General features: G+C 35.3%; 3 protein-coding genes across 7 annotated transcripts; 2 read left to right on the forward strand and 1 right to left on the reverse strand.

The window, feature by feature from the left end:
• The first annotated feature begins 1,055 nt into the window (after window positions 1-1,055).
• LOC126864133 (myosuppressin) lies at window positions 1,056-7,170 on the forward strand. The gene is made up of 3 exons (XM_050615128.1): window positions 1,056-1,237; window positions 6,564-6,778; window positions 6,886-7,170. The coding sequence occupies exons 2-3, from the start codon at window positions 6,565-6,567 to the stop codon at window positions 6,972-6,974; spliced, it is 303 nt and encodes a 100-aa protein (XP_050471085.1). The 5' UTR covers window positions 1,056-1,237; window position 6,564; the 3' UTR covers window positions 6,975-7,170.
• A 466-nt stretch (window positions 7,171-7,636) lies between these two features.
• Window positions 7,637-17,930, reverse strand: LOC126864124 (C2 domain-containing protein 5). Of its 4 annotated transcripts, none has more exons than XM_050615108.1 (15): window positions 17,768-17,930; window positions 16,253-16,650; window positions 16,053-16,193; window positions 15,757-15,973; window positions 15,568-15,687; window positions 11,951-14,553; window positions 11,265-11,417; window positions 11,007-11,175; window positions 10,130-10,925; window positions 9,745-10,062; window positions 9,453-9,651; window positions 9,208-9,377; window positions 8,997-9,122; window positions 8,776-8,922; window positions 7,637-8,704 (listed from the first exon to the last, which is right to left on the reverse strand). In XM_050615108.1, the coding sequence occupies exons 2-15, from the start codon at window positions 16,620-16,622 to the stop codon at window positions 8,618-8,620; spliced, it is 5,616 nt and encodes a 1,871-aa protein (XP_050471065.1). In that variant the 5' UTR covers window positions 16,623-16,650; window positions 17,768-17,930; the 3' UTR covers window positions 7,637-8,617. The 4 variants fall into 4 exon arrangements, with proteins under 4 accessions (XP_050471065.1, XP_050471064.1, XP_050471062.1 ...); XM_050615107.1 differs by having other exon boundaries at window positions 17,268-17,930; XM_050615105.1 differs by lacking the exon at window positions 17,768-17,930 and adding an exon at window positions 16,862-17,010.
• LOC126864132 (iron-sulfur cluster assembly 1 homolog, mitochondrial) lies at window positions 16,950-22,577 on the forward strand. Of its 2 annotated transcripts, XM_050615127.1 has the most exons (5): window positions 16,950-17,064; window positions 18,069-18,173; window positions 19,154-19,207; window positions 19,490-21,500; window positions 21,879-22,577. In XM_050615127.1, exons 2-4 carry the CDS (start codon window positions 18,090-18,092, stop codon window positions 19,742-19,744), a joined length of 393 nt encoding a protein of 130 aa, XP_050471084.1. In that variant the 5' UTR covers window positions 16,950-17,064; window positions 18,069-18,089; the 3' UTR covers window positions 19,745-21,500; window positions 21,879-22,577. The 2 variants fall into 2 exon arrangements, with proteins under 2 accessions (XP_050471084.1, XP_050471083.1); XM_050615126.1 differs by lacking the exon at window positions 16,950-17,064 and having other exon boundaries at window positions 19,490-19,825.
• Window positions 22,578-22,742: the final 165 nt, after the last annotated feature.

A 22,742-nucleotide genomic window follows, 5' to 3' on the forward strand; every position in this document is an offset into this window, starting at 1 on the left:
TCTACGTTGTTTTCGGTTTTACGTGGCTTTCTTCTAATATCAATTTTTCTTCGGTTTTTTTCGTTTCGTAATATGCACGCGAGATATTTGGAAGAAACGCACCGAGTAAGAGGCGTGGTTCGTTTTCCAAAAACGAGAGAAACACGTAGAAAAAGCCCAGGCAAAAATAGAGAAAGAGATATAAGTTATTACACTCGGTGACCACGTCCGAGATACAAGTTTCGCAACGAAAGATATTTAACGTGCCGAGGGTGCGTGCCGAAAAATTGAAATAAACCGTTTCTCTTGCCAATGCGTTTCTTTCGTATTTAACGAATAAAACGATATTCTCGACGGACGGCTGGAAAACAAACGAAAAGGCAATTTAGAAGGGACGATATTAAAATTCTGCGGTGTCTCATAAAGTCTCGTTAAGGCTTCCTATCGTTTTATCGCTCTGTAATTTCTATAACTTTTATCGCGTCGTTAAATTCATTACTCGGTCGATAACTCGATTAACCGTTTTCCTGGAGAACGTAATAAATTATCAACGGGTCCGGGAAACGCAGAAACAACCAGGGAAACCAACCAGACGAGGAAAGAATTCGAGAAAAATAAAGTAAGAATTTGCAAAAATGGTCCGCGTCTACGGAGATTCGGTGGCGGCTACGAACGTTCTTCGACCAACAACGTCGAAGGAATATCGTCGAAGAAAACCCACAGGAACCGGCAAAAGTGCAGGTAGAACTAATCAAGAGTTGATAAGAGTTTTCTAGTCCGGAGAGTTTTGCCGTTCGAAGCGACTGTTTGACCGTTAAAAATCTCGTTTGCAGGCAACGCGCTCAAGCAAGAAAACGTGCGGCAACGAAGGCAGTTGGATAAGAGAAAAGGCACCCTCTGTTACGTAACCACCGGCATTTTCATGAAATTTTTATTCAGTGTGTCGACGGGGAAATTGAAAATGTACGTCAACTACGAGATGAGAGGGTGTAATATGCGTGCGATTTCGCCTGACTCTTCGTTGAAACGCGCATGGCCGTGGAAACGGCGCGTATTTAAGGGCTGATCTCTCGCGTATCTCCTCACTATCATCGTATCTTTGGATCTTAGCACAGACGTATATCGCACATCTGTCCCCGTATTCGCCGTTCGTCCAGTGTCCAGTGAATCGAGCAGCATTCGCAAGGATCGTCCACGTCGCAGTTTCTTCGACGTTCGTGCGTTACCTTGGACCTCTGCGTTCGTGAACAGGCAACAGGTATTCTCACTCTCAGATACCTGGTGTACCGTTGCGTTTCCCTTCGGTTAGATCGCAACGGCGAACGTTAAATCCGAACCCGTCGAATAATTTGCAAATTACGAGTCGTCGAGTAGCCAGGTACGCGAGGTTTTCGAAAGAGGCTGAGTTTTATTCATAAACGTAACGGAAAGTTGAAACTTTGATGACTCCCGGGACTCGTTACTTGTTGCACGAGAATATTCCTCGCGTCCCTGCCAACCCTCGTTAGGCTTTTTAATCAATTTTTTAAATTAAGTTACGAATCGGGTTTTTCCTTAAGCCCCTGTAATCAAGTTCCAAGCCAGCGGCTTATTAATCTTCTTTTTAAGACTTTGATTCAGTTTTTAACGAGAGGTTTTATCGAACGTTTTACGCGACTTTGTCTCTTATTTGGTGAACGTTTTAACACGTCCATTACGTCGATACCGTCGTCATCCCGCTCGTTTCTGTGCCTTGTACAAATGAAAAATTCCAATCGATCGCACACCTGCACGCACGAACATCGTTTTTACGCGACGGGGCAAGAAACGAGCTTGTTCCAAACGCAAACATTAATTTCGGTCTACAATGTGGAACATTCCGTCCCAGGGGATAGTTTGCAGCGTTTCCTGTCCTTGTGAAACACGCGGACCAACGGTATAACGTACGTCCGCGAAACGTTTGTCGGTCGAAAGAAATTCCAATATATATGCATGCTGTCACGACATTCTTCGCCCACCCTCCGACCTCCGATTATTTACTATTATTTTGAAATACTTTTCTCCGCACTCGACTACCTCGTGTACGTACGTACGTACGTACATACGACAAACGTTCCTCTGTTTTACAAATTTTCGTTGCAAGAAAGAAACGACGAACGATACAGGAATTTTGATATTTTTTAAGATGTTGAACTTTTCTTCTTCAGAGCGGCTGTACTACGAGCAATTATCGAAGATATTTAGTCTGACGGTAAAAATATAAATTATCGTAGAAAAATATCGTAACCGAAACACAAAGAAAGTGAAATTTCTAAAATCAAACGATTCCATTATGCGGATTGTTCGCGATACACAAGTTGTTGCGTGCGTTCCAAGCTTTTTTCCAGATTATAAAGTTGAATGCGTTCCATAGGGAATAGGATATAATTGCGCGCGTCCTTCCTTCCGAATAAATCTCGTTCGACGTTCCCACGCGATCGCATCCTTTACGATCGTCGAGTTATTCTTCGACATCTACATAGGAATTCTTTCAACGGTGACCGTATAAATCATATTACGCTTTTACCATATTACTTCGATCGCGCGTGAGTTATAAATTCTTCTCCGCGAATCCTTCTCTTTTACAATGCGATTTACCATTGAAATTCAAAATTCAATTTCACCATAGACGTACCCGGCGCGAACTTTTAGATCGCAACGATTAAAACTGCCGAGTCACGCGGTTTAACCGTAATTCCTTATTAAACATTATATCACCAAAGTCTTTCGTAAATCTTTCTAATCCCGTAGCCACGGTTTTCATTTATTCTCCAAGACCGGCAGTATGGGATTAGACCCGATATTGGGTTAATTAGTTGCCAAGCTATTACCAAGCAAATTATTACAAAACACGTGATAAAAGATATTCAACACCGATCGTATTTATAATTCAAGATATAATCTCGCGAAGATACGTTTCCAAGATGTTACAAAAGAGAAGAAAAAGAAAAAGAAACACGCACGACATAATAACAAGAAATTGCGAGAAAAGGACGAGGTTGAAACAGAAGTTTCACTCGAGCTGCCTGATCTTCTACGAGGTACCATAAGCTCCCTTGTTATAGCCTGCGCTGAGTTGACATCCCGGACAGCCTATTCGCGTCTATCGTAAGGACGACCAGCCATCGAGTATTTTGTTTCTCCATCTCGATTCCAAGAATTTTCCTCTCTTATTTACTTTCAAACGTTCCTTACGAACGTTTCGCGTGCAAAACTTTGTTACGTTTAATCCACGTTTACCTTTAATCCTGCACATCGTACAACGTTTACGTTAACACGTTTCTCCCTCTGTCCTATCCACGAGACTATCTAAAGACAGCGCCACTAATCTTTTTCGTGAAAATTTCACGGTCCACGCTCTTTGCGAATGTTTTCCTCGAGCTTCCATTCGTTTCCTCGCTTTTCTCCCTTCTTCGCGTCGCGCGATAGAACAAGACCGTGAACTAGTGCGACGATATTTCAGATACAAACTCGATTAAGAGCTGACGTTCATTTCCTCTTGAAATCTCCCGCGAGCGATATCTGTTCGGTTTCTTGATCGATCTGCCGCGAGGGTAGCTCGAGGGACAGCTCGCCGAGTGTCCCAAGCTGTTCATCAAGATTTACATAGGTCTTCCTAAAACAGCGCGGGCGAGTAATTCCAATGAACCTTTGTTAACATCCCCTGCTTGCAAATTTAATCATTGCTCGATCCAAAGTGTTTAGAAGATAAACGCCCGTTGTTTTCGCAACTGGCTCGAATTTTAAGCTTCGTCGGAGAAAGAACAACGCGCGAAGAATCGTGCGCTCGCCGCGAGACTCGGATCGGATCGAAATCGAGGGCGTGAAAAAAGATCGTGGCAAATGGGTCGATTGGAGGAAGAGTCAAAAACTGTTTGTCGCTCGTTACAGGCGTTATTTTTTTAAACGGACGATTATCGCGTCATCGTTTTTCCGCGCGTTAACGGATTCTCCGACGATATCTATTGTTCGTTCGAGTTGGGACGAATTATGGACGTACGAATACGTTTGATCGATTCATTTTTTTTTCTCGTCCGAGAAACGAGAAGTGGCGTTTTACTATCGTAAAGGGACAAGACGCTTCGTTTTATCAGCGTGGAAAGGAGAACTATGATGTTAAGTAGTAAACGTCGGCTTGGGTCGGACGTTTCCACGTATCACGCGCGTTTTGCTCCGACTCAAAAGCGTAAAACTCGTGCTACTATGTTCGTTTACGTACATCTTTTCGTCCTTTCGTATTCCGTGCTAGCTGTCTCGAATATTTAAGAGGCAGGAAGAGCGTATCTCGCAGGCGTTTGAAAATGTTGTAAAAGACCAATTTCCTGCGAAATCATACGTGCTGCGCGGTATCTCTCTTAGTAAATTACCTTTTAGCGAAATTAAATTAACCGGAAGCGATTCCAGTCGCCGAAAGGAGATGGGGAGACTTTGGTAACGCAATTACCGGTCGACTGTTTTATATAAAACAAATGAAATTCGTAAAGTTTGAAAGCCCTATGGTACGCGAAAGGAACTTCGAATTGGAATTTGTAAAGGTTGCACTGTTGGCAGAAATTACTTTCGTTATAGAATTACGCTTCTCTCGTTAAACAAGCTTCGCTCCAACGCGTTAAAATATTTCGAACACGCTAAAATATCGCCGCTGTATTACAAACATTTTATGGCCAACGATTAATCCTTTTGGATGTTACGATCAACGAGTTTGATACGGGTTTAGTGGAGGCTGAAAGATGATGGAAAAAGAAAAGGAAACAGAGATAATTTCTCGATCGCCGCAGGGGGTGGAGAGCACGAGGTCACCAAAGCAATTCCAACTGATTCTATTCTCTTAATTAACTATCGATAGGCGTTCGAATTATTTACGAGTCGATCCTTTCTTACCGAATTGTACGCCGCAAGATGCGAACCAAAATGCTAATTTATCGCTTTCCCCTCTTTTCGCCGCTTTCTCACTCCTGCAAACCTATAACTATTCGTTCCATTGTATTCGTTTTATTCGATCGTAAATAATTGATTTTTCGTATCAGCGTCGCATTGCACACGCGGAAAACGTTCGAACATTCCGTCGAGCTAGAATACAGCGAAACTCTCGAGAACACGACGCTTTAAGCTGGTCGAACAGAATGGCAGAAAGCTACAAAGCGTTCAAATTCAATTGCTGATCTCATTCCGAAGATTCTGTCGCGCGCATCCTTTTCCTCCTTCTTTGCTGAATCTGCTCGACGACAAAACCAAGAGTACGTCGAATCGTACCATGGTAAAGTACCGTTTAGAATGTTGCACATACACCGTATCATGCGTCGCAACAACTCGCTTTTAAGATGCGAGATATTCCCAAAGAGAAACTTCTCTTACACACTTCTATACGGCGAATAGATAACACAATGGATATACGATATACTGCAATCAAGCGATAATTACATTTACATTTCTCAGTGTCATCGATATCTATTTACAAATACAGAACAATAGTATATATTCCGCGTATGTAGTTACCTCTAGTGACTCATTGCTAAGGATATCAATAGCAACTGTCCGCTATTAATATCTGAATGATAATACGCTTCGAGCATTACTATTAATCAAACGCATGATAAAATCGCTCAAGGAGCTGTATACTTCCGTTTAAACGTACGACGTATGCGTTAATCGATTTGTTGGTACTTTAACGTCTTTAAAAATTTGCTGAAAAACAACCAAAGGGTTTCTCGTACGATCCTTCTTCGACAGACAATTTTCTCTTCCCTCTTTACCTTTCAGCCAACAAGTTGTACACAGGTATGTAAGTACGTACATAGCAGCCGGCATTCTTGAGCTTCTTGGCCATCGACTACGACAAAGGCGCGTTTCGTTTGTCCGTTTCCTTCCACGTCGATTTAACTCCCGTGGTGTTCGTTTTATATTTAGTTCGAATAAATTGAAAACTACTAAACATTCCAGTCACGTAGCACTGGTAATACGATTTCCTGACTCTCGGATCACCTCGGAGATCACATCGGAATCGGCGTGTTTTATTTCTTCGATACTCCGATTCCGTCTTGTGTAACGCAATACATGTCCCAAACAAACATTAAGCGATCCTTTTTCAACCATCTTCCTGTTCCATGTTTTATAGTATTCGCATAATTTTGCACGTTCGGACGATTCTTTTATTTCTCAGGATCATTTTATTCGCAAATTTGATCGTCACTCGGCAAAGCAAGAGAGTAAAATATCTGAAATTACCGTTTATCTGGCGAACAACAGTGACGTTTTATGGTTTAACTTTGAGGAAGAACAGCTCGGTCCGATTCTTCCGTTGTACGATAGTTGTTGACCACGTTGATAGCCGCGTTAAAAATACGTCGTTGAACCGTTAGCCGCGTACTCTTTATCGGAAAATTAATTCTCGCGTATTCATAAGTAACGAGCTAATTCTCTTGTCAGCGAGAGCTCATTCACCTTCTTTTGTTTTTAATCTCCTTGAAACTTTCTTCGTCCGAAATACGCGTACGACTCCGTCGAAATCTTCCAATATATGTAATAGCGCTTATACGAAAAATGTGTCACGATGTCTTTTTTTAAAGGATGATGAGCTCAACGATCGTGATCCTCTTTTCAATGACAACCATGGCCATATCCTATAACAATGTCCTGGCAGCTTTACCAACCCAATGTAATCCTGGCTTCTTGGATGATCTTCCACCGAGGATCCGGAAGGTTTGCGCCGCTCTTTCAAGGATATACGAACTTGGTTCAGAGATGGAAAGCTATATCGATGACAAGGATAATCATATATCAGGTATTTCTTCGTTTTAAAATATTCGCAATGTCGTAACTGTAGAGATTGAACTTATATTACGAAGAAGAAAAAAGAAGGACATTTCGTAATGAAATTATAATTTATAGGGTTTCACGAAAGCATCCCGTTACTGGACAGTGGCGTTAAGAGACAGGACGTGGATCATGTTTTCCTACGCTTTGGAAGGCGTCGTTAAACACGACGCAAATGACGCCTCGCACTTGAAACGATCCAACAGTTCGATTCACCGTATCGTCAAGCTACAAAAGAAGAAAAAAATGTCTGCAAACTCCATTTAGAGATCCTTACTTGGATTCATATTGCATATATCAATTTGTGTTTCTCCTTAATATCGAATAATTAAATCTGACAGTAACTATAAGCGAGCAAAAGTAATGGCTCTCTGATTAAAATCCCGAAAATTTACTCGTGTATCGTGCAGCTTCTGTTTTCATTTAAAAACTGTTTAAGAAGTTTCTCTTCCTTCCATCTCCTTGCTAATAAATTCTATAATGATGGCATTAACGACTCGCACTGGTGACTCTTTCATTTTCTGGTTTTTTTCGATAAAACAATTAGCAACGTTCTCGCGTCATCGCGTTACGATGTAAAATTGAAAAAACTACTTTAACAGCCAGTTTTATGTACTATTTAACGATTTTAATTATTTATTAAATTTCAACATTTAAAATTATAATAAAGTTGTTGTATGACACCATCTTTCTTTCCTCGTTAAGAAACAACGAAAATACAGGATGCTTTAATATCAAAACGTAATTTAAAAAATTTTAATATTTAATTACACGACGATTTTATTTAATCACATTGTAACAGAGGGATTAATAATCAATAACTATGTTAAATTAAAACACAAATACATTTTGCAATGCACATTTATCACGTCGTTTAGTTCTCGCAGAACAAGCGTTAAATCGATAACAATAAATTCGTACGATTATCGACAAACAACGACCAAATGTAAAGGATTGGAGACACATGCATAACAATCCAAATACACTTCGTAAGCCGTACTCTGTCTCGTAATCTAATTTTGTACATTTTACGTAGCTTTGAATTTCGGAAAAGATATTCCTCAACCTTAGACAAAAAGGTCGTAAAACTCGAATTTCTGTCCCATAACGATCAAGATTATTTATATGTATACCCTTCTCTTATTCTAATATCTGCAAAATTATAAACAAATGTTAACTGGCAAATTCATTTTTACGAGCCAGCAACGTCGATCGTTATCATCCTTTAAAGAGAGCGAACGCTTATCCACACTAACATCGATCACCGCACTTTCATCTGTGTCAGAACTTAGGAAGCGTCTACGTCTTTCCTTTTTGCTGTTATTGTTACAACCGAACGAGAAATGGGAATCCATTCAGATGCCTGAATCATACAATTTGCCTCCAACGACTACCTACTTCGTTGGACAAAAGAATTGTTCGCAAATTTTCTGTGCAATTTCCAAGGCACCTAATCATCGAAGCAGCATTTAGAATTCCTTAAAAGGCCTACCTAAGACCGTGCTGAATCGAACATGTGCGTCTTGTAACACAATTATCGTTTTCGTTAGAGAAAGCCTCTTGACTAAATTTACGAAATTTGATAAACTTATCTAAATCCATCAATCGAATTCTCGTAACTTATAGTACTTATACGCTAAAGATTCGAATATTTACAAACCCTATCCTATCACAGGATTGTAAGATAAAAGATACGATCTGTCCAAAACGATTAACGGAGTTCGTCGATCAGCGAGAAGTCAAATCTGCGACGTTGCTTCTCGGAGTGCGGTTGTAGCTATGGAGGTGCAGAATGTGGAGGTTGGGGTCAGCAATTTGAAACACCACAGTGTTTTTCGTCTGTGAAATACGACACGGATACCACATCTCCACCGACATTTATTAAACATTGACCCTAAAATATAACTTTCCCTTAGCTATATTCCACCAGTCGAACTTACTAAAGGTTAGAAAAATTATACGTACTTGGTTTTTGTGCGGACTGTGGAGGAGTACGCACTTAGTCATAAAAAATGCTACCATCGCATTACCACCCAAGGCCGTAATATGCGCGCGAACGATTGCCAAAACTTCCATCACAAAACTATGAGTAAATCCACTCAGACCACCATTCTGTAATAGGTAGAATATTATTAATTTTCGTCAATTTATTTCTTATATCCATTCATGTAAAAAACAATACTAACTTCTCTGATGGATGTGCTCTCACGAATGAAGAAAAAGTTTAAATTTCCTAGATACCTTTCTATGCGGCCACCCGGTAGATAAGACAGAGGTGTTATATCTACACCGTACCTTCCCTTTAAAGGCACCTGTTCGTTTTAATTACAATTTATAATCAAAATCATCTTAATCGTATGCCTCACAAGATAATTCTTCTCACATCGAAACACTTACATGTTTATGTTTACGTGTTGTAAAAATCTTGGATCGTAATGGCGAACGAGTCCGGGATTTCAGCGATGGCGCATGAACTAGGGTAGCTGAATTCATATTGCTGCTAGATACATTATCCGACGAGACTTCCGTATGATCCACGTCAAGATTAAATATCATATCACTATCATCTAAATATATAATACATTTTAATTAATAAATACTTCGAGTATAACAAGAATTTGTAAACAGTTTATGGTACCTACCTTGTCTTTTAACTTGGTCTTTACTTGCAGAATGACTTATCAGCTTTTTCTTAGATTTATTTATTTTTACAGGATCTCCTAATCCAAGGGCCATACCAATTACTGTGAATTGTATTTCATCTGGCTCGGGAAGCGCCAACTTAAATTGCATGTCACAGAGCGCACAGGGGATCATTCTTCTTAATTTGAAATATACAGACTGAAACGAAAGATCGATCATTTAATCTACGATTAAATTAATAATGATTTTATTACGCGTAAATTAACGATTGAAAACTAAATACAACGGTACCTGAAGTAATCTAGCAAAATATTTAGAGGGCATTGATGCAAATTGTCCAGTGGGAATTTTCGTTCTCGAAATTTGAGTAAACATTTGCAAATTCCTCACGATTTCCAACTCGTCTAAACCAGGAATCGTTTGAGTATTTACTACGTGGAAATCCTCCGGAGGCCTATCATCCATCAGTAACGATATTCTATCCATATCTTCGATGTCATCGACTTCTAGGACACAAGTATCTCTCGGACCTACGCTAAAATCTAAATCTGGGAGATCATCGTCCGATTCATCGGTATCAGAAGTTGTGACACGTCCATTTTCAACGTCCTATAACAAATACATAAGTTGATTATTGATTATTTTCAATTTCAAAAATGATCGATAAAACACCTACCCCAACAGATTTGAGCCGATAGAATTCTCTGTTCTGTTTGACTGTTTCGACTAAAGTTTTCTGAATTTCTGCTAATTGCTCCTCTTTATGCCAAGAATTTCCAGAGGCAATTTGTGGAACAGAGGGTGTGGGTAAGGCGGTTAAAAATATAGCCGTACCCACAGCCATACCAATGATTAGTCGTTCACCAACAGAGATCTGTAACTTCAAGCCAAATATCGAATTCATTCCTTTGACTTTTAATTTGTTTAAGAGTAAACTATGCAATTCGTATTCTAAAAATGGTAAGCAATCGGATATCTCCTTGGCATTTAATTCTCCTCTGAGATCTTTCTTGGCTTTACACGCGGTAGCTTGAATGATGCATCCTCGTCCGGTCATTAATACGTTTTCTGGTAACTCTATAGTAGTGAACATCACATCCGGTACTCTGGCACGTTTGCATATACCGCATTTTGAGACGTTTACACGAAACGGAACACTCGCTTCGTTGTACGGTAAATGACAGAGACTGCATTTACTTTGAAATTGGACATCTCTCTCGTGATCTCTACTCTCTGACATATGCCTTACTTTGCAGGTTTGCATAGAAGTTGGCACAGACGTATCGGTATCGCTTTTCTCTTCTTTTATAGGTGCAGATTTCTGTTGAGCTTTCTCGCGTTCTACTTCCGTGGCATTAACACCGGATCCAGATTGTGCTTTGCTAACAAAAACATTGTCTACATCCTGACTTGAGCTATGAAGATTAATTACTGCTGCAGTTCCATATGCATTTAACACGCAGACATCATCGCTACAAGAAAAAGAGTAACAGTAAAAAGCGTAAAACAATGTCATCATAAACTACGTTTAAATGTCTTATCCTAGTTTTTACCAAATACTAGTTTCCTCTTTGTAACCAATCACTACGTTACACGCTAATGCTCTCGCATGCGATCGAACTTCCATTCTAACTTCTTTCCACCAGGCATCACGACTCTCGGGTTCTTCTAAATTGCTGATCCTTTCGAGAAGTTTGACTGATCTTGAGCTTACAAGACCACCTGTCTCGAAGTACACGCTTTATGATTAAACTTTGCGACAAAGTCGTAAATAAACGTAAATTAAGATATCTAAATAATGAAATGCTTACCGATATGCAAAATAAATCCTGGCGGGTACTGTTGCATCGTAATAAATGGGTATTCTAACATTTCAAATGCATCTTGATTCATGGTTCTTATCACAGCAGTTGAGGTTTTCAATAATCCAGTCGTTGATCTATCATTTGCTCCAAATGAGTTGCCTATAATGTACATTGCACTTTCTATTTTTGTTACGAAGAAATAAATTAATCTAAGAACAAAATATTTATTGAAACATGTATTGTAATTACATGTCATAAAGAAAGAATGTCTCATAAAGTGATTCCTTGTTCAGCAATGTAGATATTCGGTAAGTAATAAGCAAAGAAGGAGATAAAGAAAATAATTTTTCAGGAAATGATACTCTTAATCATACATAAATTAAAAAAGAAATTACCTAGAACCATGTAGGATCATCATGAAATATGCTATTTTTGTTTCAGGAATTTCTTCTTTGCTGGCTATAACTCACTTTATGAGGCACCCTGTAATTTGAATTTTGACCCATAATAAATCACCTGCAGATCAATGGATTTCGTGAATAAAGTGCACTCGTGGCACTACATTAAAAACAACTCCAAATATGTATATTCACGAGTCATTCCAGATTGATCAAAAATAAATACGTTCTACATTCTCTATCTTAACTTAAATTAGATAGAGATGTAATTAGTGTATAATTAAGAAAGCTCACCTTTTGGAGTAATGCTCAAATCGGAATCACTGGATCTTCGATGCAACGGGGCAGTGGGTTGTGCCTTAGTCGTCGGTAATTGGCATACTTTTGAAACCATAGGAGGAACAGCCGGAAGTGGATAAGACGGACTTAGAGATGCCTCATCTTGTTGCCTATGATCGAGGGAAGGAGGGGACACACACGAGTTGTAAGTCATATTAGCAGTGTTAGTAATATTAGTTAATTCATCCTGATCTAATGCTTTTCTTATATTACAAATGCTATGACTCTCATGTACCGCATGATCTACAGATGTGAATGATGTCGAATGGTTAGTATCTTTTGGCTTTAGTTGATTCATTTCTATGGTGTTACTATCATTTTTAAACGAATCGCTGCTTTGTGCATCTAGAGTTAATTCTTTCGCAGCAATCTCGTACGTTTTCGGATCGACTGTAGATCTTTTGGTTATGAAGTTATCTCTCGAATAAAAGGACTCAGTTGTTCTGCATAAATGTGATCGAATTAGCGTGTCGTAGATGATAACACTCTCGAGAGAGGAATTGTAGGACGAGGTGTCAGGTGTACGCAATGTTGGCATGGATTCGCCTAAAGGAAAATCTTTAGAGAACGAGGACACACGTGTAACTTTTGCCCGTTTGTGATTGTGGAGGTGTTTTTTCAGAAACTGATTATGCAAATTCTGATGTAAACTCCGAGGATTAATATTTCTGCATGCTCTATCTCGTCTTTTCCTTCTAAAGTGACCATCGTTGTTATTATGATGAAGCGGATGCACCATCATTTTCGTGTCAATTATTCTGATTAAATCTAACATACGACGTTGTCTATTCTTGTGAATTACATCAAAAGTTTCGTTGCACGAAGATTGTAATAAACTTTCGATGCTAGACGAAGTTTTCGACATAGTTTCTGGCGTTAGTTTATTATCCAGATCTTTTCTTGAATTTGTCTCTGCGGTAGAGAATTCATACTGTTGTAATGATGGAAGTGATCGTGTTAATAAAGTTAATTTTAATGCATCGCCCTCCTCTAATCTTTCAGTATTTTGCTTATCTTTAAAAGAGCCTTTCAAAGTGATTTCATCTACCTCATCGATCACAGAAGGAAATCTTTGAAAGAAATCTCTATCTATCCGCCTAGGTATTGCTATCTTATCTTTACTTTCAGTTTTACTTGCACTTTGCAACAGAGAATACGCCGAGATAGGTACTTCACAATCATCGGCGTAAGATGATTCATTATCTTTCATATTGTCCATATCATTCAAAATATCTTCTGAAGTAGGTTCCCTTATTACAGAAATTTGATTACATTGTTTAAGTTCGTCACATTTTTCATAATCAGTAACAAGAGCAGTTAATTTTTTTGCTACATCAATAATTGAAGAATCCGATTTCGTTTCTTCTACAGAATTTTCTACGGGCGTACTCGTCGCGAGCGGAAGATTAAAGTCTTGTGAATTTTCACTACTTTGCTGGCTTTGTAAAACTTTCCCACCTTCCAGATTTTTATTAAACTCTGCTGCTGCTGTTTGCGGATGATCTTTCCTTATTTCCAAACTTGCAGCAAATTCGAAATTAAATGTCAATATTTGATTCATAGATAGGCATTTAACAAGTGGAGGGGATGTACTCTCTTCGTGAAGAGGACACGTATCGCTATCTGTTCCTTGTGACCTTACTTGCGTTGGTTTTCTTTTTAATGAAGGGAAAGTATCGGCTCTACGAAGTTTCCTAAACTGATCGATTACGTCCAATTCTTCGTCGGTTGAAAATTTTGAATCGTTTAAAATATTATAACTAGTACTATCAATTGATGATTCATTCGAAAAGCCGTTAGAGCTAGATGTGTTTTCTTCGAACGAAGAATCGTGTTCCCTCTTCATCTGTTCTTTCGGGGTTACGGTATAAATTTCACCTTTAAAATTATCCTTATCTTTTCCTTTTTGGATAGCATGTTCATCGACATTTTCGCGTTCCTTCGTATTATCAGACAGAGAAAGGGCTGTTGATAATTCATGATCTTCCTTAACATGCTCCAAAGGAACACTATGTATAGACTTTATTAAAAGGGCGGCAACTCCTTCTTTACTGTCCTTAAGTGCTTTCCCTTTCTTTGAATATTGAATACTTCCAACGGAAGACCTAGCTGAACTATTTAACCAAGAAGTACTAGATTTACTTTCTGTATCACTTGTACTAAACAGTCTCCTCAAATTTTTGCGGACGTCCAATATATTTTTGCTTTCACCTCTTTCATCTTCCAACGCTAGCATCATTCTTATGGACGCATCTTGAATAATGGATTCAGTTGAAGTTGGGTATGAAACTGGAGTTTTCTTTAAATTATTCGTGTCCGATGACTTCTCAATAGTTCTTACGTCGCGTAATTTACGGCAAGGACATTCAGTCTTTGTTATAATTCGCCGAGGATTTCTAGATATCTTTGAATGATGTGGAAAATCATCCTTTACACGCGTGGTTTGTGTACTCGCAAAACGAGGATCAAGGATATGAGTGGAAGTAACGGGATATAACGGCATACTCTCATCGAGTCCTGTACGTTCCTTTTGTGCTTTGTGTTGTGAAAAGAATGCCCTATGTTGACACATGCAGGTGGATAGAAAGAAAAAGGCCTAATTAGTTCGTATATAAGAATTCTCAATATTTTTCATTCAATTAAAGATCTCTAATCTTTTTTACTATCAATGATCAAAGTTGGATGCGCGTGTAGCGTACCTACTTATTTCCAGTCTATCGCAGTGCTCCGTTTTCTACACACATCGTCCTGGTTTTAATGCACGCGCATCAGACCTCGATCTAGCTTCTACATACCGGGTGTCCTAAAAAAATTATATACTGATTAGAAGTTTTATAAAGTATTGCTGTAGCTTTGGTAGTCTATATTTTTACGCTAGCAATCGCATCACGAAATGAAACGTTTCTCAAAATAAATAATAAATAGTACGTAAACGGAATATAGGGATAAAAAGATTATAAAATATTTATATCTTTTTATGTAAAAGTAACAATTCCAGAGAAATAGGACACCCAATTCGTAGAAGTTGAAATGAGATCGAATACGCTTGAAATATGTGAATACACTATGAATGTAAAGTGGTTAAAATCTATTTATCTATTGTATACAGACGCATCAAACTTTAAACCATATGTTTGAAAATGAAATAAATACACATTATCAGTATCAAGTACTTGTTGACTAAATGTTAATGTTTATTTTTGAGTAATAAAAAGTTTAATTAATATTTTATCACCTACTAGAATTAACTAAAAAAATTAGTAACTTTTTAATTGAAAAATAATAGTTTGATTCCTTTTACATGCACTTAGTTATGAATAAGCAGTATAACAATTCGTACTTGTACAAAAAATGTGCAGTAGGACAAACTTCATCTCTCAGATTAAATAATCAGCATTATAATTCACAACACAGAACACTTCAATATATTTTTAGTATTACCAACATTGTTATATTAAAAGATACTTGGTAAAAAATTTAAGTGTGTAAGAATTAGGGTACGATTAACGCAGAACTGGTCTATAAAAGATTAAGCTAAATGCGATACAGTGAACAGTATTGTATATACTTACTCTTCTATATCGTCAGATGAAAAGTTCAAGGTATCCTGCAATTTCACAAGTGTAACGGCTGTACCTATCCCCCGTGCTACAATTCCAGATTCACCTTCCAGGTCAAAATTTTGTAGATACCTAATTATGACAAAATAGTGTGATAAAAACTTCTTCAATCAATATTTATGCATTGTGTCTGTAATTTACCCAATAACAGCATTTCCACCAAGGTCTAGAGCTTTCAAGCCAATTTTCCTTTGAACTTCTCCACTTAGTTTAAAAAATAATGTTTGCCTTGCCTCGTTTGAGGCTCTGGGTGTTCTTATCTTATCAATCCATTTGTATTCAGGATCATCACTAACAACTAATTCTTCTACAAAACCGTGTATACTTTGAGTATGATATCCGTGAGGTATATTTGGTGCTGAAAGAACATTATTATACTACATACCACATTTTAAAAAAATAATTTCTAATGTTTGATAAATACTCTATATATTTACAATAAAAAAATTGTACTCCACAGGAAGATTGTCTGAATCTATTAAAATCAGAAAATAACTCTACTTTAACGATAATATTAACTTCGCCACGAATCCCATGCATTGTATCATACACTGGTATCCATCCAGTCATAACAGAACCTAGAATAAAATCTTATTAAATTTGTTTGAATGTTCTACCGTTAAGAACAAATACACACCACTCTGAGAGCCAGCGTTGGTATTCATCGCAGCCTCTAATGTCCAGATATTTTTAACTGTGGGAGGAACACCAGGCAACAATAATGGATTTAAGTTTATATAAACTTTGCCTATTGCATCGTTTGCAGAATAGGTATCATGGTCCATTAATCGGATCTGCAATGGCTCATCCTGCAGTTCAGAATCCTCAACTTCGAACCTGTACCATTCTGAATTCCATTGAGGATTGAGCGATTTTCTGCATACGTCTGTTTTAAACGTTATATTGCCAAATTTTAATTCGACGTATGCATCCGTCGTATCACCAGAACGATCCATTACTGGCAGGTTGCGACCCGCCAATACTTTTACTTTTATCTTCCCTGGCATCCTGACGGATAACTACTTTAATAAGATCCTGCAACCAAAGTAATATAGTTTTTACAGTCATATAAAAGAAATTTGGCCAGTATGTCATCATTTTTTTTAGTGACGACACGTTTATTTGTATATGTAGTAACAGCGGAGGTTATGTTTTAAAGAGTTTTATTTCGAGGAATATGTTGATCGGTATGAAAACTAATTTTATAATACGTCGTAATCACATTTCCAAGAACAATAATACTTACTTTCGTCAAAACAATTTATGAGTTTTAATACACGTTTTCGCAACAAATTCATTTGACGTGCAAATTATTATTTTTTACATTAGTACATAAAACTTCAGCTCAGCTAATATATATCAATGTTATATTAATCATTCTAATGTAAATTATTTAAAAGTCTATTAAGTAACGTTGAGCTGACGTTTGTTTACAGCCACATCTTTCAGGTAATGCATTACGTGCTTGTTATCTTCACAGAAAAACTCCTCAGACGCATTAACAAATTTATTTCACACATTCTATAATTTATACAAAATAATATATAAGTAATACTTTTACTTATAGAAACGAATAAGATATATAAATTTCCACGAATAGTACCAACTATTAATTTTATCGATTACTTTATTCTCGTTAATATTCGGCTTACCTATTAATTTACCAATAACGTTCGAAATCCGAATATTATGATTATGTGATAGAACATTATAATTGGAATTGGATAGCGTCCAAATTATTACTCTTTACAAAATTCGTATGGTTTATCGCGTTAAACGTGAAGTGCGATTTCAAATTTCTTCTATATCGCATACTTCTATTTTAGGTTAAAGGACATTGAGAAAATGATACGTGCATACTTCAGTTTCAAATTTATAACTTTATTGCCCGCTGAGCAATTTTAATCGATTATAATGATCGTTTTTGTATGCAAGTAGATTAATGAAACTTATATTATTACGTTGATTCGTAGCAGTTCCCATTTGCCACGAGAAGTGAAAAAGGTTATTCGATAGTTGTTTGTTACCTTTCAATTGATACTTGATACCTACGTTGTACTATGTTCAATTTACCCAAGTGTTAAATAAATGATACAATTACAAATTAAATACAATCTTAATCTTTTCTCTCTGATGTTATATTTATTGCTACCTTTATTTGGGATAACCTGAACATATGTCGAAACAATCTTACAGAATCGACTTTGCTATATTAAAAATTGTAGTCTACCGGTGCGTAGAAAATTCCTCATTGTTTGTTACTGCAATTTGGCAGCATTCGGTCCACTGATGCATGGAAATACATATGTATATCAGCGATTCAGTCGATGTCAATCGTCAATCCTAAAATTCTGTATTCTAAATGCATCATCTACTATACCTGTGTATGTTTTTATGAATATAGTTATATCATTCCTTGTACACACATATATTTTACATGTGTTCATACGCAGTATCGACGTTACGAGATCAATATGGCTTCTTCCGTAGCTGCTGCAGCTACTGTTCGTGCTGTCAAAGGTAGAAAAATACTTGCTACACGAGCTGCGCTTACATTAGTAAGTGAATAATTAACATACACACATATAAATATGTAATAATTCTAGATTATTGGTACATGGTGTTAGTTAATATTGCTACGAACGTATGTATATTTTGAACACTGAAAGGTTAAGGTTCAGTTTTCAGTCTATGTTGATATGTTGATGTATAATTCTTATTCTTAAAACCAATGTTATTACATATAATAACACATTGACTACTTATTTATCTTCATAGAAATTTCCATGATTTTAGCTGTTTATAATTTTCACAAAACAATAAAAGATATGTATCAATAATTAGCTATTAATTTGTGGATAAACATTTCTTTTTGTAGTTATGAAATATCTTATAAGAACTTTGTATAGTGAATATTAAGTTATTCTCTATTATTCGGTATGTAAACATGTATAATTTGACTTTGTATTACTATTTATATCAAAAGTTAAATATAATTACATAATGTGTGACATAAATATAAGTATCAACAAATATTTATAAATATTCTCAGACACTTGCACAGATATAAATCTAGAATATTTTAACCGATATCTTTATTAAAATTAAGGATTTTATACATAAAAAAATAATGAATTTATTAATTGTAATTGAATGATTAATATTGACATTTAATATAATATAACAAATATCTCAGTTCCTTCTTTAAGTTATATGAAACTGTATTAAATTTGTAGAATATTGTTGTAACATTTAATAAAATTCATCAAATGCAAGTAGAGCATTGTAAAAAAAAATAATAATAAATAATCTGTAAATAATAATGATTATATCCTTTTTATGAATTTTGTTTTTATACACATATATCACACATTGTATAATTAATCTCAGCATATTATTCCATATAATAGAATATGTATTCATTTCTAAATTGTGAGAATTATAATCTTGTACCAATTTGTTTATTTATAAAAATATTTGCCATTTCCAAATAAGCAAAAATATTTTAGATTTTCATGTTATAATTATTTTATTACAGACATCAAGTGCAGTAAAAAAAATTAAGGAATTATTAAAAGACAAAAACGAATTTGTGAGTAGACAGTTTGACCTCTACTTTAATACCTTCTTATTTATTATAAAGTAACTAAAACACTGTGTTTATTTTAAAATAAATTTATTTTCATATATTGACCATTTCAATTTTAAAGATTTGAATATTGTTACAAGTACTAATTAAGTTGATTTTGTTCCAAGAATAATTGTTGAATTATAAATTATACAAAATATTAATAATTGATGTAAAATATTTTGTAATATAAAATAGCTGACTTTTTAGAGCCAGATATTGCATAAAAACTACTTCCTATTTCAGATCGGTTTAAGGGTCAGTGTGAAACAACGAGGATGTAATGGTCTAAGTTACACTCTTGATTATGCCAAAGAAAAATGTAAACTTGATGAGGAGGTTGTTCAAGATGGAGTTCGCATTATGATCGACAAAAAGGCACAGTTGTCTCTGCTAGGTACTGAAATGGATTATGTGGAAACTAAATTAAGTTCCGAATTTGTTTTTAATAATCCAAATATCAAAGGGACTTGTGGATGCGGAGAAAGTTTCTCTGTTTAGTAAACTTAAAAAATCGTAGTTAATGCAGATTACTTAATTATCACAAATTTTGGTAAAATGTGACATCACAAAAAAAATAAGGTATGATATAATATGAACAAAATGTTTTACAGATCTCTATTGGTTCAGATGTATAGATTTATATATTAAATTTGTTTTTGTATACTGTAAATTAGATTTGGCAATATTACATGGCTTGTTATCGCAGTAAATTCATTTCATTATCCTTTTTCTGTTTAAATAATAAATTTTGTTGATTATATGTATACGTATATAACTGTATACTATATGTATACATATATAATGAAAATTAATCGATTATTAATTCAAAATGTTCTGATTTCGATACAAAAACATCTTTCAACATTATTAACGTTTTCTTGTAAAATATTATTACATACATAAATCGTATTTGTTGGTAAACTAACTAATAGATAATAGACAACTAATAGATAAAATATGTGAGTTATATGAATTATTGAATGTTTATAATATTGTATATTTATTTTGCGACTTAGTACTGTATATAGGATGCTTCATATGATATGTATACATTTATAGTAATTAATATGAAATAATATCCTGTCTGTTACAATAAGTCTCCTATAAAAATTTATATATCATTCTGCATCGTACGTGTGTATTTTTGTATTTCGACGATTATTAGAATTATATGCTATATGTATCTATTAACAATAAATATATGTGTATATAATTATATGCGTATATAATTATACATGTATATATATGTGCGTGCATATATGTATATATATGTACAGCGAGATTTCTAAAAGAATAAAACAATGCTCAAAGAGTATGACAGTGAAATCATAAAGCATAATAAAGGCACTGTTCGTTCAAACTTTATGCGGTGGTTTTGACGTTGATGTGCTTGATTCATTTTGATTTATTGAAGTGTACTAGCAAAGCAAACAATTGCAAGGCATTGATAAATCGTGTTAAAAACTGTAAATAGTTCAATTTTAACATATTTTCACGTAATACTAACATATTGCGTATATTCGTCCGGTTTTACCGATAATAAAAAAAGTAATTGTTTTTAACTATTACGTTCATTATAAAAAGAAGTCTCTATTAGGATTTGGACCAACCTCTTTCGGATCGGCAAAACGATACCGTGTGCCTTTTTTCTTTATATTACATTTTTTGTCAGTTATTTTTATTTTTGTCAATTATATTATTGCATTATATAAAAAGATACAAAAGAAATTTATCTACACTGCCGAATGTAAATATTAGCCTATCTATTTGTCATATTTTGTCAATATCAGCGTCACTCGTGTAAGACATAAAAGCTTTTCATTAAGAACGTAATCTTATTCGTAATTGTTACTGAACATTATCTTATATATGTTTTCTGTTCCTCAATTTCATCAATTTCACTGTTTGAATACGATAAATTTGCGCGCGCTCGTATATACGAAAATCGAGCGCTCCTATTGGTGCAATATATTCCGAAGTCAAATCGAGCGTGACTATTGGTGCAGAATATTGTCAAATAAAATTGAGCGTTTCTATTGGGGTTCCTATTGGAGCGTTCCTATTGTTACGTCAAATGGAGCTTTCCTATTGGTCCGAAATATTGGGAAGTCGTAGTTTCGTGTCGTGAGGTGTCATTGTAGTCTTGAAAGTCGTGGAGCGAAAATTCGTCTCGTCGACCGTTACCTTGTCATTATTAGTACTTTGATTTCGACTTTATAAACATTTCTACACTTCTATCTGCTTCATTTAAATAGTACGTTCGTATTTAATCACTTATTAATCATAATCTTAGTAAAATTAAGAAATTTTCTTTTATTTTCATCATTGACTGCGTACTTGACAAGTTACAATCGTCGATAGCTCATATTATCGGCCTTTGAGGTATAATTTGGGTTATATTATTACTTTATTTCACTGTAATTGGTTTTATTATTGTAAACTATACATTTCTTCTTGACTGTATTTCTGATAGTTAAAATGATCGAAAATTCATATTACCGGCCTTGAAGCAGACTGTGGATTTTATTATTTCTTTATCTTACTGTAATTTGTTTAGTTATTGTAATGTTATTGTAAATTATTGATTTTTTGCCATACATTTATTTGAAATTGTTGGTTTTCTTTTGTACAGATTATTGTCTGGTCACGTGACTGGAAAAATAGAGGTTCACATCACAGACGCCACAGATGATTAATAATCGATAATTCGAACTGATACGAAATGGATGACACATTGATTAATAATGAATTCGTTGGTTTCCCATGCAGATTTGGTAATGATTGAGTTATTATAACAAAGCAGACATATGTACGTGATTATTTTCTCTTTTCATTGGATAAATGATAATATTTGCTGTATAATTACTATGCGACTTACAATTGATATATAGATATTATTTTCTAAATAATTGCATAATTTGTTGAAAATATTAAGATGAAAAAATCACTTTTCAACGATTAATGTTTTATATCAATATATATCAAATTATATGAATTATTTAATTGTTATTAGAGAATCTATTACGAAGTTATTATATTTTTACGTATTTGCACGAGAAAAATCAGTTTATTATTTTTTCGAAAGAATCTGCGTAAGATATGTTCAGACATGTTTCGCTGCAAGATTATATTATACTCTGAATCACTTCAAGCATGTTTAGTTAAGAACGTTTAATTTATTGTAAGCATTGTCGAATCTTTATAAAGTGCAGCATAATATGTTAGTAAAAACCATATTTCAAACTCTGATAACGAACATTCGCAATTGGATTCTTCCCGAGGAAAGAATTGATTTTATATTTTAGAATATTAATAAATATTTGAAAATATATTAGAAGATATTTTTTATCTTTCTTATAATATATATCTAATAATATATATCTTTCTTGTGCCCGAGTCTTATGTGTGAGAATCGTGGAGTGAATATGTTGGTGTGCATGTTTTGTCATTTTTTAAATATAGGGCTAGGTAGGATAGGTAGCACATTTTCTGGTGT

This window comes from Bombus huntii, chromosome 3 (genome assembly GCF_024542735.1).
Source record: "Bombus huntii isolate Logan2020A chromosome 3, iyBomHunt1.1, whole genome shotgun sequence".
Lineage (NCBI taxonomy): Eukaryota > Metazoa > Arthropoda > Insecta > Hymenoptera > Apidae > Bombus > Bombus huntii.

What these genes read in the sequence shown, in the direction of transcription:
- LOC126864132 (XM_050615127.1), top strand. Translation starts at nt 18,090, where the DNA reads ATGGCTTCTTCCGTAGCTGCTGCAGCTACTGTTCGTGCTGTCAAAGGT. An exon ending in CACGAGCTGCGCTTACATTA is followed by an intron (nt 18,174 to 19,153) that starts GTAAGTGAATAA and finishes ATTTTATTACAG; the next exon opens with ACATCAAGTGCAGTAAAAAA. An exon ending in TAAAAGACAAAAACGAATTT is followed by an intron (nt 19,208 to 19,489) that starts GTGAGTAGACAG and finishes TTCCTATTTCAG; the next exon opens with ATCGGTTTAAGGGTCAGTGT.
- LOC126864133 (XM_050615128.1), top strand. Translation starts at nt 6,565, where the DNA reads ATGATGAGCTCAACGATCGTGATCCTCTTTTCAATGACAACCATGGCC. An exon ending in CAAGGATAATCATATATCAG is followed by an intron (nt 6,779 to 6,885) that starts GTATTTCTTCGT and finishes TATAATTTATAG; the next exon opens with GGTTTCACGAAAGCATCCCG.
- LOC126864124 (XM_050615108.1), bottom strand. Translation starts at nt 16,622, where the DNA reads ATGCCAGGGAAGATAAAAGTAAAAGTATTGGCGGGTCGCAACCTGCCA. An exon ending in AGGATTTATTTTGCATATCG is followed by an intron (nt 11,176 to 11,264) that starts GTAAGCATTTCA and finishes ACTTCGAGACAG; the next exon opens with GTGGTCTTGTAAGCTCAAGA. An exon ending in AGACCAAGTTAAAAGACAAG is followed by an intron (nt 9,378 to 9,452) that starts GTAGGTACCATA and finishes TTATATATTTAG; the next exon opens with ATGATAGTGATATGATATTT.